Source organism: Equus przewalskii, chromosome 12 (assembly GCF_037783145.1).
Source record: "Equus przewalskii isolate Varuska chromosome 12, EquPr2, whole genome shotgun sequence".
Lineage (NCBI taxonomy): Eukaryota > Metazoa > Chordata > Mammalia > Perissodactyla > Equidae > Equus > Equus przewalskii.
Genome location: NC_091842.1, coordinates 23,246,001 through 23,258,289, shown reverse-complemented (window position 1 = coordinate 23,258,289; position 12,289 = coordinate 23,246,001). Strand labels below are relative to the sequence as shown.

General features: G+C 45.5%; 1 protein-coding gene across 17 annotated transcripts in view; it reads left to right on the top strand.

Moving 5' to 3' along the window:
* Positions 1-8,999, top strand: part of TNRC6A (trinucleotide repeat containing adaptor 6A) — a 101,350-nt gene extending 92,351 nt beyond the window's left edge. For 15 of the 17 annotated variants that reach the window (XM_070568282.1, XM_070568281.1, XM_070568280.1 and 12 more), the window contains 5 exons: positions 1,425-1,532; positions 3,144-3,365; positions 5,210-5,280; positions 6,049-6,188; positions 6,967-8,999. In XM_070568282.1, the coding sequence (XP_070424383.1) occupies positions 1,425-1,532; positions 3,144-3,365; positions 5,210-5,280; positions 6,049-6,188; positions 6,967-7,342 (917 nt within the window). In that variant the 3' untranslated portion in view covers positions 7,343-8,999. Of the gene's footprint in view, positions 1-1,424; positions 1,533-3,143; positions 3,366-5,209; positions 5,281-5,723; positions 5,852-6,048; positions 6,189-6,966 lie in introns of all 17 variants that reach the window. The other 2 variants (XR_011524804.1, XR_011524803.1) reach the window with 1 other exon arrangement.
* The last annotated feature ends 3,290 nt before the right edge of the window (positions 9,000-12,289 follow it).

The following is a 12,289-nucleotide window of genomic DNA, read 5'->3' as shown; positions in this document are numbered from 1 at the left end:
CTCTTTAGCCATTTTTAATATGAGGATTTATCGCTTGATATGGTAAACACGTATATTAACTTAGTAAGTTAACACAAACATTTGCTTTCCAGTAATTGTATTAGCAACTCAAGGTTGCTGTGTACTTTATAACTCATTTCAATAGTGGCTGTTTAAGAAATGGATGTTTCTTGTAAAAGATTTTATATTATTTGTTTATACACACTGGATGTTAAAGGGCTTTCATCTGGAGAAGCAATTTGGCTTTGTCTCCCAGAGTGAAAATAAGACCAATTTAAGGGTCTCTGCAGTCCTGATGCACTTTATAATGGGTTATCAAATAAAATCATTATACTACCTACCACATGATTATTTTTCACACCAGGCATTTACAAGTATTGCATGTATACACTAGGAGAAAGGTGAATGAAAATATTTTCTCTATTTCTGTAATGTATATCCTCCCATCTACCCCTTTAAACAGTTTATAATAAAATGGCAAACAGTCAGCATTTTACATTAAATATGTAATTTGTGAACAGATGTTTGCCATATCACAGTGGTGAGAAGAGAATCCTCATTGTTCTGAAGTAACTGAGTTTAACGGACAGCCATGTAGAAGTGAAGGCACTACTTTCCCGGGAGGAAGGGGCCAGAGCCAAGCCCGAGCCCGCACGCCTGGGAGTTAGTGAGAGAGTCTGGCAGCTTGCAGAAACAAGGGCTGCTGCTTGTTTCTAGAAGATTCTGAAAGTCAGGAGAGGAGTTTAGATTTGATATTAAAAGAAATAAACCTTTGAAGGTTTTGGGTGGGAGAATCATCGTTTAAGGTGGGGTAATCTGACGGTAAGCAGAATGGATTGGAGTGGGAGACCAGTTAGGAGCTGTTGGAGTGTTCCAGATCATGGTTGAGTCTAGAACTAAATTAGAATAGTGGTCAAGGGGATTTTTTTTAAATGGGGAGAAAGGCTAGGTTTTGGAGAATGAAGATGGGGCATGGTGGAGAAAGATGAAGGCCTGGTTAACTGGCAGTGTCAGTGCCAGGGTGCCTTGGTGAACTGCCTGATAAGAAGTCACTGGAGTTCAGAGATAGGAGTTGGGAGCATAAGAATTATCCCTCCTTTTGGAACCCCATACTGGGAAGTAAAGCCAGGTGTTGTCTTGGGGATGTATCTCCTTATCCTGTGCCATTGTTAGAATGTATTCTCACAGACAGGGCTGGGAGGGAAATACTTCATCTGAGCCACAGTAAAAACAGTGAGCAAGCTCTCAGCCTGCTGTTTTGAAGGCGAGAAGGCAGATGAGATCTTGGGTACCATCTGTGACCCTGAGCCTACCTGTTTCCTTTCAGTGGCTACTGTTGCAGTTTCACGGGATGCTTTTGCTTTTTCTCAAACACCATGTCCCTTGCTCTGGGGATGACTCATTGGGCTCTTCCCCCCACATAGGGTCATCCTCATCCTTGAACACCACGCTGCCTTCAACTAGTGCCTGGTCATCCATTCGTGCCTCCAACTACAACGTTCCCCTCAGCAGTACAGCACAAAGCACTTCAGGTGGGCCTTGGGGGGACAGGGTCTGGGGGGGTGGGGGGGAGGTCATCACCTGGGGCTGGGCTGGGCTTTTCAGTCCCTCTTCCTTTTATCTGAAGTCATATTTTCATAGAGGTAGGAGAATATATTTCTAAGCCTGGGAAAATATTTTTAACACCAGTTTGTCCCTTTTTATAATATACTGTATCTAGCAATCATTTACTAAAGTAATGAGCTTTCACAGAATAGTTCTCACTGTCATCTGAGAGCCATCTCAGCTTTGTAATTAAATGTAATTTAATTACATTTAATTTAAACTATCTGCAGTGAAGGATATGTTACTTTTAAAATTTCCAATCCTTTGTAAACTCATACTTTTGTAAAATACAGTAAACCTGAACTTGGAATTGCTAGGAAAATGATTACACACTTGGGAGTTATGGCGATGTCAAGTTGCTGTCAACGTTTACAAACGCTCCTCTGAATTTCTGTATGCATTCTGTCACGGGCCAGTAATTAACTGTTGTGACCAGTCTTCGACCACACTTCAAGTCGCGCTGATTAAAGGACATGCGCTTTATGAATCAAGTAGAAGAATAGTTGACAGTGACAGAAATTATAAAATTTTCCATCCCCGTCTGCCCCCTTATGTTTTTAGCGTTATTTTGACGTGCTTTCCTTTGTGCCTGATCCCTGCACAGCCCTGTCGCTGTGAGGCAGCGCACGTCAGGGAATGAGCTTGCTCACTTTCTTCTTTTTTGTTTTTGAAAGCTAGACAGGCCTAGGTTCCTGGCTGTGCACTGGACCCATAGGCAAGTTGCTTAACCTCTCTATCCTCAGTAGAATGTGTGTCAGGGTTAGGGATGGCATATGCCAAGTGTCAGCAGCCCAGCGCTCAGCACAGAGAGGCACGCAGAGTGAATGTCTGCTGTGATGACCCCCTGAGTGGGGGCTGCTTTTGTAGTCCTTTTTTCTATGAGTAAACAGTATAGTTCTAGAATCTCTTTAATGGCCTATGTGACAATTGCGAGTGACTCAGTTATGGTTATTAAGATAAGGAGTTCCCAGTTGCTGTTTTAGAGCAATTCAAAGCAGTGGGGGTTTTTTTGTTTTGATTTCAATTAAAGTGTAGTTTTGAGGGGCTGGCCGCGTGGCTGAGTGGTTAAGTGTGCGCTCTCCGCTGCAGGCGGCCCAGTGTTTCGTTGGTTCGAATCCTGGGCGCGGACATGGCACTGCTCATCAAACCACGCTGAGGCAGCGTCCCACATGCCACAACTGGAAAGACCCGCAGCGAAGAATATACAACTATGTACTGGGGGGCTTTGGGGAGAAAAAGGAAAAAAATGAAATCTTTTTTTTTTTTTTTTTAAGTGTAGTTTTGTACACTGGAATAAGAATTTCATAGGTCTTAAAACTATTAATAACACAAATGATCTGAGCATTTTGAGGCAACAAAGAGCAGTTTCCTTTTGGCTTTTTGTTTTTATTTGGCAGTTTAGTTTGATTTGGGGGTTTTTAATGGAGTTTCTTTTTGTTTGATTTGCTTTTAGTGGGAGAATGGGTGTTAACTCCTTAAATTTTCTCTTTTCTGAAAGCACTCTGTCTCCCCCCACTTTGTTTTCTTCCTTTGAGTAGCCAGAAATAGTGATTCCAAATTGACATGGTCTCCTGGTTCAGTTACAAACACCTCTCTGGCTCATGAGCTGTGGAAGGTCCCTTTGCCACCTAAAAACATCACTGCTCCGTCCCGCCCACCTCCGGGACTGACTGGTCAGAAGCCACCCTTGTCTACGTGGGATAATTCTCCCCTTCGTGTAGGTGGAGGATGGGGAAATTCTGACACCAGGTATACCCCAGGTAAGATGAAGAGCACAGGATGGTTTCATGTGCTGTATTTGCTGAACACTGACTGGTACCAACAGTCTAGTTTAATAGAGACCTAAATGGTGACTGTCACATTCCTCTCTGTAAAAGAGGATTCTAACCTAAAGAAACGTACACTTCCTAGTGCATTGGCATCTGTAATTTCCGTGTGTTTGAGAGTCTTAAATTTTATTTCAAGTTTTGCCCAGTTTACTTAAGAACGTTTGCCCAAAGACACATAACAGTCAGTTCTAAAGTTAATGGAATGGGGCTCTCCTTTCTTTCAAAAGTTTATCAAAAGCTCATCCTAAAATGTGTGCTAACTTCCTGCTCGTGGCAGGCATGCAGAATAACACCATGTCACATGGAACAGAAGCTATTATTTGATGAGGCTGGGGAAGGTGGGAGCAGCCCATCTAGGCCTTGAAGAATGGAGCGTGTCTGGGGGAAAGCTGGGGCTGTGCTCAGGCTCATTGTAAAATGTGATGTTAAGCGGGACATTTGAGAGTGAAAGGGGATGCTGCTCATTAATCATACAGGGCCCATGGGCATAAACCAGACTGTCCCTGGAGAACTGGGACGAGTGGCTTCCCTGCCTCTCTCCTTCTGTAAGTGACTAGCCCTGGATTTGTACTGGCATCGTGTCCCCGCCCACCTCCCCCCAACACACACACACACACACACACACACACACACACACACAGAGCCACAAATTTAACTCAGAATTGTCTGCCAGTTCTAACAGTAAATGTGGTCGTCTCCTTCATTCTCCTTGGCCCCAAAACCATACCAAACTTTCTCATCTTCAGGCTGAAAATGATAGTAAAACCTCATTAGTAATTTCTAGTCTTTAGATAGGAGATTGACTGAAATAAATTTTATAGTGTTTCCTTTAGAGGAAAGTTTTAATTACACGAAAAGAACACTGTTCCAAGCTACTAAATGCAAATTTATGTAATTGGCGTCATGTGCAAGTGGTTCTTTCAGACCACAAACATCTTCTGGGAGCCAGCTAAGTGACCGGTAGTACACAGTGAAGGGAGATAATAAAAGTGGCCTAGGAGCCCCCACCCCAAGGAGGGTTGGTGGAGTTAAGTGGGATCAGGAAGCCTGTAAGAGTAAGCCAAGCAAAACAGAGGGAACAGCATATGCCAGGGCTCAGAGACCTGGGAAAGCACAAAGCTTCCCTGTGGAGTTATTAGAGATCGGTGGGCAGGGATCGGGGCCAGGGGTCAGGGAGAAATGAGTAGGCATGAGCTAGCTGTGTCATGGAGCCATCTTCCTAAGCCACACTGAAGTGTTTGTGAGACACCTTTAAATAGTTGTAGATACGGTAGTGACTTGATCGTGTTTTAAAGCTCTGCCGCTGGGAGAGAGCAGATGCTGTGGGGCAGAGCAGGAAGGCCAATTAGGGAGCTGCTGTGGTACCCCAGATAAAAATGAGGAATGTCTGGATGATTGCAAGCTCTTAAATCCCCTTAGAGCTTCACACCCTGTGGGACATGCATGCAAGGTCATTGATGCCTGAGATAATCACAGACAGGCCTTTCCCCAAAGGGTACCATTTTGAGATAGTTTTGGCTTTATAAATGAAAAGATCCCAAAGGGGTATGGCCTTTTTTGGCTCACTAGCCTGCCATGTGATGAGCTGGGAGCCGCCTGGGCCTAGGGAGAAAGTACCCCAGGTAGAAGTGCAGACAAGTAAGAAGGCAGGGAAGGACGCCAAGAGCCCAGATGATCCCCCTGAATACCTGTAATTTGACTGGGATGTGTTTGTCCTGAACAGTCATTCAGGCCACAGTCTTGGAAACTGACTTGTCTTTCTCATTCCTTATTAGGTTCCAGCTGGGGTGAGAGCAGCTCAGGGAGAATAACAAATTGGCTTGTTCTAAAAAACCTTACACCTCAGGTAAGAACACCAGGTATTCTGTTTTGTGTGGATGTGCCAGGTAGCATGGGAGCAAAGGTTTCCAGTGTTAAGTTTAAGATGGTGCTACCCAGGCCTACCAAGTGGTACTAAGCAGATGTCAAGGCTGGGCAGAGGACAGTCTTTAGATGGCTCAGGCAGGCTGTGGTCTGATTCAGTGGTTTTCACACTGTGAAATGTACATGAAAATACAGACCAAAAATACAGATCCCAGGTTTCACCCCAAGGACTGATTTAGTGATCTGGGCTGGATCAGGGATCTGCATTTTTATAAGGGCATTCTCGTGGATTTGATGCAGGTCATCCTTGTGTTGCACTTTGAGAAACCCCAGTCTGCCCTTTTAGATTAGGACATTTTCTTAGTCCCTGGACCACTCCATCCTCTGGAGGCTGGATGTTAAGAGCCCACCCCCCTCCTCCCCCAGGGAGCAGTGCCTTGATGAATCCTGTCCTCAGGGCAGGGAAGAGAGAAGACATGAAGCCACAGCAGGGGCACTGGCTAACTAAGGAATTGGGGATCTGGGGAATGTCCAGGAGTCTAGAGGCCACAGAGGTATGGCTCTGGGACCAGTGGAGGTGGGGAGGGGGGCGCTGTACCCCATCACAGCAGTGAGTCCCAGTGAAGAGTGACACCAGGAGTAAGAACTGTGGGTGAGAGAGAATGGACCAGAGTCCCAGTTGGGACAACCTCCCTGGGTGGTCCTCGAGACAGTGCATCTAATTGGTGGTTCCTCACACTCTGTTTCCTAGATTGATGGCTCAACTCTGCGTACTCTGTGCATGCAGCATGGCCCACTGATAACATTCCACCTGAACCTCCCACATGGAAATGCTTTGGTCCGTTACAGTTCAAAAGAAGAGGTAGTGAAGGCACAAAAGTCTCTGCACATGTAAGTTGGCCGTTCTGTGTGACACCTGGGAAAAGCCCTCACAATTGTAAGAGTTTGGGGTTCCCTCATTTGGGGTTCCCTTGTGTGTGAGGACAGCTGATGACGCTGTGCACCATCTCCAGGCCAGCGGCAGCCTCACTCTATCTTGGGTTCCCAGGTTGACAGTCTAAGGGGAAGCATCATCCCTGGTCAGTAGGGCCCTAGAAAGTCCCTTGAACTGCCTGTAGGAGGCAAAAAGACATGATCTTGCCACCACAGCTGCATTCCCAGGGGAGCTTCGCTCTGGCCCTCGAGAGCCCTGGGCGCCGTGCCCCACCCTCTGCTGCCTGGGGTACTGCTCATTGAAGGGAGGGCATGCTGGGTGCCTCGTGTGTTCTCCCCTCGCCCTCTCCCCACTTCATTGCTTTTTTAGCAGAGATTCTCTAAGTTTCACCCTCAGTTTTGAATCAGTAAAACCCTTCAGGGGCCCACCTCCGTGGCCGAATGGTTAAGTTTGCACACTCCGCTTCGCTGGCCCCAGGTTTCACTGGTTCAGATCCTGGGCGTGGACGTGGCACCGCCCATCAGGTCATACTGAGGTGGCGTCCCACATAGCACAACCAGAGGCACTCACAACTAGAATATACAACTGTGTACTGGGGAGCTTTGGGGAGAAGAAGAAGAAAAAAAAAGAAGATTGGCAACAGATGTTAGCTCAGGTGCCGATCTTTAAAAAACAAAAAAACCCTGAATTCAGATCTCCTGAGTCTCCACTGTGCCTACTTGTCTCTCTCTCTAGGTGTGTATTGGGGAACACTACTATTCTTGCTGAGTTTGCCAGTGAAGAGGAGATCAGTCGTTTCTTTGCACAAAGTCAGTCTCTGACCCCTTCTCCTGGCTGGCAGTCTCTCGGGTCCAGCCAGAGCCGGCTGGGCGCTCTCGACTGTTCCCACCCGTTCTCCAGCCGGACCGATCTCAATCACTGGAATGGTGCTGGGCTGTCGGGAACTAACTGTGGAGACCTTCACGGCACTTCACTCTGGGGGACCCCACATTATTCCGCAAGCCTGTGGGGCCCCCCAAGCAGCAGCGACCCCCGGGGAATCAGCAGCCCATCCCCCATTAATGCTTTTCTTTCTGTTGACCACCTGGGTGGGGGTGGAGAGTCCATGTAACAGTGTAGACGTCGACTCACGAACTGTGACCTCAAGATGCAAAAGATAGGAGCACTAAGTTGGGCTCGCCGCCTGCAGCCAGGGGCCACCTGTGGGAACAGCTATTCTCTGCACATTTTCCACTTTGTTTTCCCTGAAACATATCAGTTTGAATACTTGAATCATGCAGGCCAATATTATAATGTGAAAAGGTATCTATCGATTTACACTCCCAAGTAGCGCCATACATGCTAAACCATATAGAATGAGCTCACTTGTGTATATTCATCATGTTTAGCCTTTGGGTTCCTTTTTTTCCTCCCTCTTATCCTTCCCTCCCCCCTTTAGTCTCTTCTTTTTTTTTTTTTTTTTTTTGCAAAACCGTTTTTTTGGGCTGATAATGTATGAGCTTTTAACTTTGCACTGAATGATGTTCTCTCCGTCTAATCGGCAATATGGGGGGGCAGCTGTTCCAGTGTAAATGTTTACTCAAGGATGTTCTTAAAAGGTGTGCGCTCTCTACTATGCCTTGATGTTTGCCTACCTTATTGTGGTATCGTGGCGATTAAAAGATCAAGTTATGATACTGACTTAGGACTATAAATGAAAGTATTGCACCAGTTTTTTCATGTTATAAAACTAAAGAATTTTCGCTCTGCAGTTTGAGAAACTGTGGCCACAGCTGTGACTTGCAGCCCCCCTGCCACCAGGACGGGCCCTGCACTTTGAACAGGCTTTCCATTTTGTTTGAAGGTTCCCACGTTGAACCTTCTTGTTTACAGATTTTTTTGTTTGTTTTTTGAGAAAAAGAAATGTTTACTCTTCCATCATTTAAAAAAAATTTAAAAGACAAAAAAAAAAATGGAGGATGATTTAAAAGATGCTTTCTATCTCTGGGAAAAAGGAGCAGCATTTGGCCATGTTCTTTTGTTTTTCTATTCCTGTCCTAAATCAAAGAGCATGGTTCTCAGGAAAACCAGTTCCCCAGTAAAAAAACTCCTTGTAGTTTCTTATAGGAAAAAAGAAAAACCCCAACTTTTAGCACTGATACTACGTATTGCTCTGTTAAAAAATTTTCTCTGCCAAAAAAAAGAAAAAACAAAAAAACGCTTAAAGCTGGAGTTTGACATTCTGCTTTCAGATGCTGTCTTTTTATTAGTGAGTGATGATGGTTTGCTAATAATCAGTAGGTAATAATTTTTTGTAATCCCATCAAGTGGCTCTATATGTTTCTGCTCTCTTGTGACTGTGTTAATGTTTAACTGTTGTACCTTAAAGCCGAAATCAGTAACTATGCATACTGTAACCAAGGTATTGGGCTTACAGAATTGTTCGTTGTATAAAGAAAATTTTAAATGTTGTTGCAAACTAACGAGTTACACCATTTTTAAAATTTCTTTCTCTCCTCCCCCCTTTTTTTGCCCACAAATGGTATTATAATGCTTGCTTAGTCAAAGAAGAGAGACTAAACAAGGGTAAAAAATTTTAACAATACAGAATTTGCCATCATTTCATTGCCTTGATTCTAACTGTTTGTGTCCTAAGATGCAAAAGAAGTCAGTGGCTTTTAACTGTTTACAAATAGAATGTGATTGTAAAATGTACAGTTTGGTTGTGTTTGAATTATGAAATTTCTTCAGATATAATAAACCATGACTTTTTGGCTGCTCAACATTAATTGTCTCTTTTTTGTGAATTTATTTGTACGCTCTTTTTTATGATGAAACTTTCAAAGTTGCTATGTATGAGGGTTCTCATAGAGCAACTGATTAGAAATCTAAGCAAATATTTGAACATTTTATCTGAACTTATCCACAATTTCACCCTGAGATAATGTGAGAACAATGGGAAACTGTAGCTTGCTCCTTCCTACCCTCTTTGAGCATCTTTGGGATCTTGTTGCTCAAAACTCTTCTGTGACTTCATCTTCCCCACCATTTGTGCCCATCTCAAGCCTCAGCAAGAGACCATTTGGAACATGAAGCTTAATGACTTGACAGTGTTCTCGTGTTAAACTCTCATACCTCTGTTACAAAATGAGAAATGCCACAACCTGGACTGGCCTTTTTCTTCCCCCTTCATGGCCCTGACTCCTCACTGCAGGAGCTCTGGGGCAAAACCTGTGTATGTCTTTCAGTGTATGACTTCAAATCATGCTCCAACTTGCCAGGTGTAAGCTGATGTTGTCGGACACCTTAATATAAGCAAATGTTGTTCAATGCATTCAATGTATATTGACTTCCATACTGGTTTTTCCAAAAACCAAAGGTAGCTTTGAAAAACCATGTCTGGAAATGTTTGCAACGTTAAGCTGATTGACCTTTTGGGGCTTTGAGTAGTATATAATTGACTTCGTAACTGCGTTAATTGTATTGTTAAAGTGTTTGGGAGTTTTTTGCGCTTGTTATGTGGAAATAAAGTGTTTGATCTAAAAAATTAAAAAGTGGTTTTGATTTTTGCCTAGTCCTTGAATAACACGGCTCTCTTCCCAAAATGACTGTGTTACTCCTAAGTTTTCCTTGATCTCTGTCAACCGTCCGTGCCCTAGTCCAGGCCATTAGTCTCTTGGCGCCATTTCTCTGGCTTAATGGCCTCGAGTCACTGACAGCCTGCAAGAGTCGGTCTAAATGTTTTAACATGTCCAGTCATGCATTTCCAAATGCTGCTCACAGTGCCACACGGCTCCTGCTCCCTGTGTCTTCTGGGCTCTGGACTTCTGAGGTCTGCCCTGCTGCTCTGGCTCTGCTCTCCTCCCAGCGGGCCGGTCCAGCACTGCCTAACCCTCAGTGACTCGACATGGTATCACTGAGGCCAGCTTCCCTGTGCTCTCTCTTTCCATCGAGAGTAGGCACCTTCCCTCATTGCTGATGCTACAAAAATGTGATCCCCTCTCCAATCAGTATCTCAAGCTACTGTACCAGGCCACCAGCTGATGAATAAACTCTTGCTCATCTTTGTGATTCATGAGATCAGACACCTACTGGAAGGAATAACAGCTGTTACCTGTTGACATTTGAGGACTGAAGATAGCGGTAGTGCCACTCTTAAATTATGAGGGTGGATGAACCAGGGAAGGTTGAGGTAAAGTTCTTGACAGGTGGGGTCAAATTCAGGCTAAATATTGTGAAGATAGAGGTTGAGGTAAGAGGGGGTGTATTTGGATCAAGGCAGGAACAACAAATTGAGGTTGCATTGAGCAAGCTGGCGTAATAATTAGCTAAGATCATTTCTGTGCTTTGGGACTTCACTAGTTTCCCTCTTCAAAGTTTAAGATCTCTTCCTGACGATCCTTTGATTTCAGAAGTGAGTGGCGGGGTCTCTGAACAGGAGCCAGAATCGGAATTCAAATGAACCTTGAGAGCCCCTCAGAAAGACCAGGCCTCGTGGCACTTCCTCTGAGCAGGCATTTGCAAGGTCATAGGGAAGAGGGAGTAAGAGTATGTTAAGGCTTCTCTATGTGCCAAGTGCTTTGTACGTGCTTTCTCACTTAACTTTCACAGCACCCCAGCCTGGCCCTAGAACAGGAAACTGCAGTGTTTCTCAAATTCTCTGCCAACACGCCCCCAAAGTTAAGCAGGGGATGGAGGCTGCGGATCCCCCTGGGATCTGGAGGCAGAGTTTTAACCTCTGCATTTTAGGTTAAAATTGCATATGAATGTTGCATTCTGCCCCCATCATACCTGTTTTCATCTAAAAATAGTGTTTTAAGTAGCCAGTGAGGTTGTTTTTCAAAAGTCTGATGCTTCAGAAAGATGAGCCGTGATAAGGCCCGCGTCCCCCACTTGAAGAAGCAGGGCTGGAGAGCCACCGCTCTGGGTGACTTGAGTGGCAGAGACAGCTCCAGTGAAGGGACAAGAAGAGTGACCCATTCGCCGACCCAGCCCTGAGTCTGTGGGCCCTGTCTAAGCCCTCAGGGACCAAGATGCCCCTGTCCTGGCTGGCTGTTGACCCACTGGGTAGGGAAGCCCCGCAGTCTACCGGTAGAGGAGGACTCAGCTTCAGGCAGTGAGCTAACTTGTGTCCACAGTCCAGCAAACTTCCAGAAGGGGACAAACTGAAAAATATCAGCAGGCCTAAGCAGCCTGCAGGCCTGAATCCAATTCATGGACTTCCATTACAATATTACCATATCCTGGAACCGCCTAGTTTTCATTGATTCCGTGGTTTTTAAAATCAACTTATTAAATGAATTTCTGGACAAAGGTTAGTGATGTCATCACCATGGACAGAAAATCAGTACTGTTTGCTGTAAATAAAAGGGAGCTGTATGGGGCCAGCCCAGTGGCTCAGTGGTTAAGTTCGCACGTTCTGCTTTGGCGGCCTGGGGTTCACAGGTTTGGATCCCAAGTGCGGACATGGCACCCCTTGGCAAGCCACGCTGTGGTAGGCGTCCCACATATAAAGTAGAAGAAGATGGGCACGGATGTGAGCTCAGGGCCAGTCTTCCTCAGCAAGAAGAGAAGGATTGGCAGCACTTGGCTCAGGGCTGATCTTCCTCAAAAGTAAAAGAAATTCTTTAAAAAAAAAAAGGGGGGGAGCTGTAAAAGAAACACAAAACAAACCAAAGGGTGTTTTCAACTCTGGGTGGAGACTTCTCTGTCCAAGTTCCAGGGAGGGGTCCGAGAGTGCTGGAGAGGGCTTAAAGGCACTCCACTGTGGGGACATCCCGCCGACATGGCCAGGCAGACGGCAAGGGGAAAGCTTTATCCATTTGTAATTCACTGTTACCTCCTCTACCTGAAGAAGCCCTGTCAGGTCACCCCCACCCCCGGGGGTACAGGACCTGCACTTTAGAAATCTGCCCTCTGGGAGACCCGCGGTGTGCGCAGGGGTCGAGGTCACCTCCCAAATGTGTCCCGCTCGCTCCTGCCCTAAGGCCTTGGCTGGCATTCATGGGAAGCTGCCCTCTGACAGCTGCTGCTGTCTCCACAGAGAAGTGTGATGACAACTGACTACCCCCCCAGACGA